We start from the raw sequence: 6,000 nt of genomic DNA on the forward strand, positions 1-6,000 counted from the left end.
TTCTTTCAGGGATGGGCCTGAAATGGAAGCATGCCTGCTAATTCACTTGATTAAGATTCTCCAGTGAGAGAGCACTTGCCTAGCAAGTTAAGGCCCTGGGTTCAGTCCCCAGCACCACAAAAGGAAAAGTAAGTTCTCCGAAGAGGGTGTGGTCGTGTATCACGGAGTCGGCCCTTTGCCTACACGGAGGCTACCCATAGGAGAAAGTGCTAGCCAACTCTGTCAAGGGCATACTCCTCAGCCTTGCAGGGACCACCTGATCTGATATGTAGCCTGAAAGAAAATGAGAGTGTGGAAACAAAGATTTTTCCCACGAACTTTCTGTCTTGGTGTTTAAGGCCTTCCAAGAGAATGACAGCCAAATTACCAGGTTTATTTCTCAAGTTTCCATGGAGACAATACTTGGTTGTCATGTTAGCAATGGCTGTCAAACGCTCTTGAGCTAAAAGTTCACTCAGGTTTAAAGACAGTAGTTATTTTTGTTTTTGTCTCTGCAGTGCTGGGGATCAAACCCAGGGCCCTATGCATACTAGTCAAGCACTCTATCTTTGAGCTACATCTCCAGCCCTAAAGACAGAAGTTTTTATTCATCAGTCTTACTTTTGAATTACCATTGTACATTCATTCATCTTACTCTAATTTAGACCCAAAAGGTCATTTAAAGGCGAGCCTACAAAACTGTCTTAATTTAGGTTAATCTTATGCATCTATAGAAAAAAAAGATGTATGTAAACTGACACGCGACAGTATTTACTGCAAAAGAACACAAGTTTAAATGCTTGCCACATCTCACGTATCTTACAGGCATAAGAAACAGCAACAACTCTACCTCTGAGAAGAACAGCCCCAAGAAGTTACTGATACTTGTCAGACAAGATGCAGATACGTACCATCGAAACTACCCTGCTCAGAAGCAAGGTGCAACAGCTGGTTATACGTCTCCATGGAGGGCTGGTAGACAAAGACTCCGGAGTTGAAACAGTCAGGCCATCCGGGATCTGGGGCTGCGGATAATTCTTCCCTCTCAAAAAGGTCATCGATATTTGTTAGGACCTGATTCAAGGGGAGAAAGGCATTACAGAAATGCTTCCGGCAGCACACTCCTCTGAAGTTCTCCCCATGTCACCCAAGACAAAAGATGACGACAGCTGTCGGGCAGCTGGGAGGGACCACTCTCCCTCCTCACTCGACACTTTCCACGATAGGGGTTTTATCTGAACTCCACTGTCAAGTCCTCGCAGCATTCCTCAAATGCCTACAGGTCTCCACCTTTTCAGCCTCCAAAGCCATACTCACCAGAGTATCTGCGTCCATAAACACGCATTTTGAGTACTGTGTCAGTGACCAGCAGTGAAGCTTCGTCAGCGTGACACCCAACTCGGGTCTCCTCATTAAGGTCAGATGAGCAGAGTCGCCGCTGTCCAAGACATCCACCATGATGACTTCGTCAAAGATTGTCTCTAAAGCTCTTCTGTCAAAACAAATTCCAGAAAACAGCACTCGGAGTCTTTTCACAACAAGTGACCATTCTAATATAAGACTGTTGCCTCACTGCCCTGTCAATCACCAGAACAATCTGTTGCTTTGCTATAGTACACCCCCTCACAGCTGTCCTGATGTCACTTCAGAACAAATTGTGTTCAGTTGCACAAGAACTTAACTTTGTAAAGTCAAAAGAACTCTTTGTGGGGAGGATGAAGTACTTGTCGTAAGACATTATTATTATATATTGAAATTTTTATTGTATTATTCAATACAAGGCAAGTTGTGGAAATGGTTTCTAAAAATGTAATTGACATTTGGTAAGAGTATATCTTTGTAACAGCCTATGTATTTGACACTATCTTATTAGGATTGATTCTCACTATTGCATATTTTTACAAATGATGCTGAGTAATGTGCATATAATATGCATAATGAAGTCTCTAAGTAGTCACTTTTGCTAAAGCAATTGACTAAGAATTGCCTGAAGCCCTGTGTTCCAAAAAGAAGTTACAGGGCTTAGCTATTAGGTTGCCGTCTTTGTGAATACAATATAACCTACATGTATCATGTGCTTAGCACTCTATTTAGGCGTAATGAGAGACTCAGTTTGGTCTGTGAGGTACAACACTACTCCACAGCCAGAATTAACTAAATCTTTATTTTAGAAAGCTCCTGAGGTTGGTTAGTGGGGTGGACTTAGGTAAGACACTGAACTCAGCACTAGGGAAAAAAGGTATGTCACAAACACCTTCACTGAAAGTTTGTAACAAAGTGAGATATAAAGAGACAAGCTGGCAGTGTATTCTGTCTCCAATGCTGTACAAAAATATGCTCTAGTGTATGCAATAAACGATATTGATAAGAACTGCTCAGGGCACCACTGAACCACAGTGGATCAGGGGTGGTGGGGATCTGAGCTGAGATCTGGATTCCTGCACACACCTCACTTACGGACTGCACATTAGAAACCAGCTGTTTGGCCTTAGGGGCAAGGCCATTCATGGGAAGGATGTGTGTATGTACACACAATGCCTACTTCTCAGAGGCCCTTGGCCTATGCTTACATTTTAAAAAAAGGTGCGGGGGTTCAATTTCTAGGAGGTCTGGGAGACTGCAAACTGAGCACCCCAGGAAGCTGCTAGTGTGCCCAGACACATTTAAAGTTAGAATCAGGAATCAGGTAGTTCATTCAGATGCCCCCAAATTTAATTCCAACAAATCAAAGTAAACTAACAGAGTAGCATGTGCTACTCAGGGTGCTCCCCAGCAAACTCCTTAGTTCAGACAGCTCTCTGATAAAGATTCTGGTGTATTATATTGCAAATAAACATCTTTAGGTTACGAATGTCAACTAGCAAAGAGAAAACTGTTACTTTTTGTTCAAACTCACTGGAGGGTTTCCCTGGTTTGAAGCAGGACACGATATAGCCCTGCTGTACTAAGGGACAGGAGAGTAGGTGAACTGTGACCACCTAATGGTGCGTTTAAGCAGAGAACACGAACACCTGGATGGAGCGAGTCCTCACCTCATGGGGTCTGAGACCTGTGGAGTGGCAAGCACAACCAGCCTCCTGGTGGTCCTGTGCTGTTTCAGAGATGAGCCCAGGACCAGGGCACCTTTGGCATAGGCATCATTTGTGGTAAGTGTCACAAAGGCCTGATCTTAATACAAAGAAAAGAAGACACACTGGTTACAATATCTTACCTGGAAAGGGTCTTGCCCCAGGACCCTTTTCAAACAATAATTCAGCAAAATCAGCTTCTCAGAGGTCACCTTGCTCTATCAGTAAAGCAGCTGGATCTCTGAGAGGGAACCCAGGTAGTCACTTCAAGAATGGTTCATGCAGGGCATGGTGGTGCCCACCTGCAATCCCAGCTACTTGGGAGGCTGAGGCGGGAGGACTGCAAGTTCAAGGCCAGACTGGGCAATTTAGCACAACCCCATCTCAAAAGAAAAGGGGCTGTGGATGTGGCTCAATGGTAGAGCATCCTAGATTCAATCCCCAGCATTGCAAAAAGAAAAGGGAATGGTTCAAGACTAGAGTTTAGGAGGAATGGCTGACAACCTTCACAAGGATGGATGAGCTGTACAAATGAGATCCAGACATGCTGAACTCTCAGACCAGATGATGGAACAATAGCTTAACACCAGGGAGTGAACTTTAAGCAAGTGGTAAGGAGGAGACCGGTAAGACCATCTTTCCCTTTCTTCTCCAGGGTGAGGTACACAATATTTTCAATAAACAACAATGAAACTGTCAACCTCAACTGAGACCGTCTGAAAGCAGAGGTCACATCCTTCATGCTGGTGTGTGTTTAAGCCTCAGGCTTTTTACACTTACTCCTTCCTCTACCTGAAGCAAAAGCTCCCTTGCCCCACCACCTCTGTAGAGTCACTTTGAGTCTCTGCTCAAATAGCACCGTTGCTCCTTGATGCTGCTATCTAGGCACCAGTCACTGTTAAATGATTTAGAGACCACCTCACAAGTTCCAGGAAACCTGTTCCTCCTCTTTGTAGAAGCAACAGTACCCCCTGCCCTGTCTCCTACATCCCCAAAACAGACAGACAGACACTAATCTCCAATAATCACTTGTGAGAACAGAAGGCAAACACATGGGTTATTTTTCCGACTGAATAATCCTCACCCTCCAACCTTGAAGGCGTCATCTCCGAGGGGATTTGAACACCAACAGGTTGGTGGGCATCCAAATGCATAGGACACTTAGGATCAAACTCTGGCTGGGGTCACTTGGGGGCACTGTTGCCCAATCAGGGAGTTAGGACATTTTGTCATGAAGTCACTCTCCTGTCTTAGGTTTCCTCATTGTCCCTTGCCCATTTTCCAACGTGGAGGCTGGAAGTAGTGGAAATTCCATGAGGAAGTAAGAGGAAGCTGTGGGCTGTGCAGTGGGCCAGTGCATCCCCAGGTAGGGACCACTTCAAAAATACTGATGGCCCTCTTGCAGGGCAGGCCACTCCTAAGTGGTGATCTGACTAACTGGTGTTCCCCAACCCCAGTCAGTCACACTCCAAGAAAGCCCAAATCAGTGACACTTGTCTCCTGACAAGTGCGGGATCAACCTCTGCCTGAACCTGCGTCTATTATCGTCGACCCAACACCAGACTGTAACTTTTCCAAGTTATTCTGTACAAAGGTACTTAATCTGGGCAAACTAAACTATGCTTTAATGCAGATTCCAGGAGATCCTGGAGAAAAAACTCACTCTGAGTAGAACTCAAGGATTTCGGGAAGCAAGGACATGGATGATGTCCAAGATTAAATAAGGGAGAGGCCAAATCCTTAGGAACATAGGCTGAACGACAGACCAGCAAACACTGTAAAGGAACAGGAAAGAGCAAAGACAGCTGGGTAGGCGTTAACCTTCCAAAGACAGCCAACTCTGGGTGACACCTGCAATCTTTCGGCAGTTCAATTGCTGCAATGACCCCAGCTACTGGTCTCAACGACGCGGAAGGACCAGTCAGCCCCGAGCTTCCCGGTCCTGCGGGCAGACCCTCCCGGCGCAACAAGTGGGGCCGAGGCCCGCCCCCGGGGACGCTAGTCCGGCTCCCAGCTCCCCGAAACCCGGCCCCATAGGCCTAAAAATAGGCTCAGCGTGGCGGCCAGGGCCGCGCCGGGCGGCCCAGGAGCCGGCCGAGGCCGCGGGTGTCCCCGCCGCGCCGCCGCCCCTGCCCGGGGTGCCTGCCTGCGCGAGGCCGGGGCGGCTCCCCGGATCCCGCCCGGCTCCCCACGGCGCTCGGCCCCGCCAGGCGCAGGAGCAGGGCGAGCACACGGCGAAGGCGGCTCCGCAGAGGCCCGCGCCGCCCGGCCGCCCCCCACTCCGCGCCGGGGCGCGGGCGGCCGTGACGCAGGCAGCAGCCCCTCCGCGCCGCCCGCCGCAACTTCGAGCGCTCGGGTCCCGCGGGGAACTCCCGCGCCGGGCGGGGGCCGGGGCCGGGGCGGCGTCCGCGGCGCGGCGCGTACCTGTCATGGTGCAGTCCGGGCTGCAGCCGCGGCAGCCGCAGGTCGGGGTCGGAGCAGCCGGCGCCGGGAGGGAGCGCGGCCAGCGAGGAGGCGCGGCGGGAGCCGAGCGTCCGCCCCGAGCACTCTTATAGCGGCCGTCACGTGGGCGCGCACGCTCCCGGCTGCCGGCCGCATCCTCCAGCTGCGCGGCCCCGGGGGCGGCGGCCTGCGCACTGCGGGACCCGGTCCCGGCTCCTCTCCCGGCGGCTGGGCTCCCGACCCAGTTCCCTGGTGCCCCCGGCCCTGCTCCCGCGGGGCGCCCCCTGGGACTGCGTGCCTCCCTGTCCTCCGCAGGCTGCGAGTTGAAGTGGGACTGGGTGGAGCAGAGGGTGGCGTTCAGCCCTGACTCCCCAAGAAGCTAAAAGTTGGGGAATCTTGAAAAACAAGCAAGCCTCAGATCACTCTGGTTATAATCGTTCGTTCGCACTGCTTAAATTAAACATCAAGTTCAATTCCAGTTTTTTTTTGTTTGTTTTTGTTTTTTAAACCT

The 6,000-nt window shown here is 50.0% G+C and overlaps 1 protein-coding gene across 1 annotated transcript in view; it reads right to left on the bottom strand.

The window, feature by feature from the left end:
- The window catches only part of Gyg1 (glycogenin 1), a 31,914-nt gene extending 26,146 nt beyond the window's left edge, over positions 1 to 5,768 (bottom strand). Inside the window, exons 1-4 of the mRNA XM_047564347.1 lie at positions 5,472 to 5,768; positions 3,012 to 3,147; positions 1,297 to 1,471; positions 891 to 1,053 (exon numbers count right to left, since the gene is read on the bottom strand). Of these exons, the coding sequence (XP_047420303.1) occupies positions 891 to 1,053; positions 1,297 to 1,471; positions 3,012 to 3,147; positions 5,472 to 5,478 (481 nt within the window). The 5' untranslated portion in view covers positions 5,479 to 5,768. The remainder of the gene's footprint in view (positions 1 to 890; positions 1,054 to 1,296; positions 1,472 to 3,011; positions 3,148 to 5,471) is intronic.
- Positions 5,769 to 6,000: the final 232 nt, after the last annotated feature.

The sequence above is a fragment of the Sciurus carolinensis genome, chromosome 9 (assembly GCF_902686445.1).
Source record: "Sciurus carolinensis chromosome 9, mSciCar1.2, whole genome shotgun sequence".
Taxonomy (NCBI): Eukaryota; Metazoa; Chordata; class Mammalia; order Rodentia; family Sciuridae; genus Sciurus; species Sciurus carolinensis.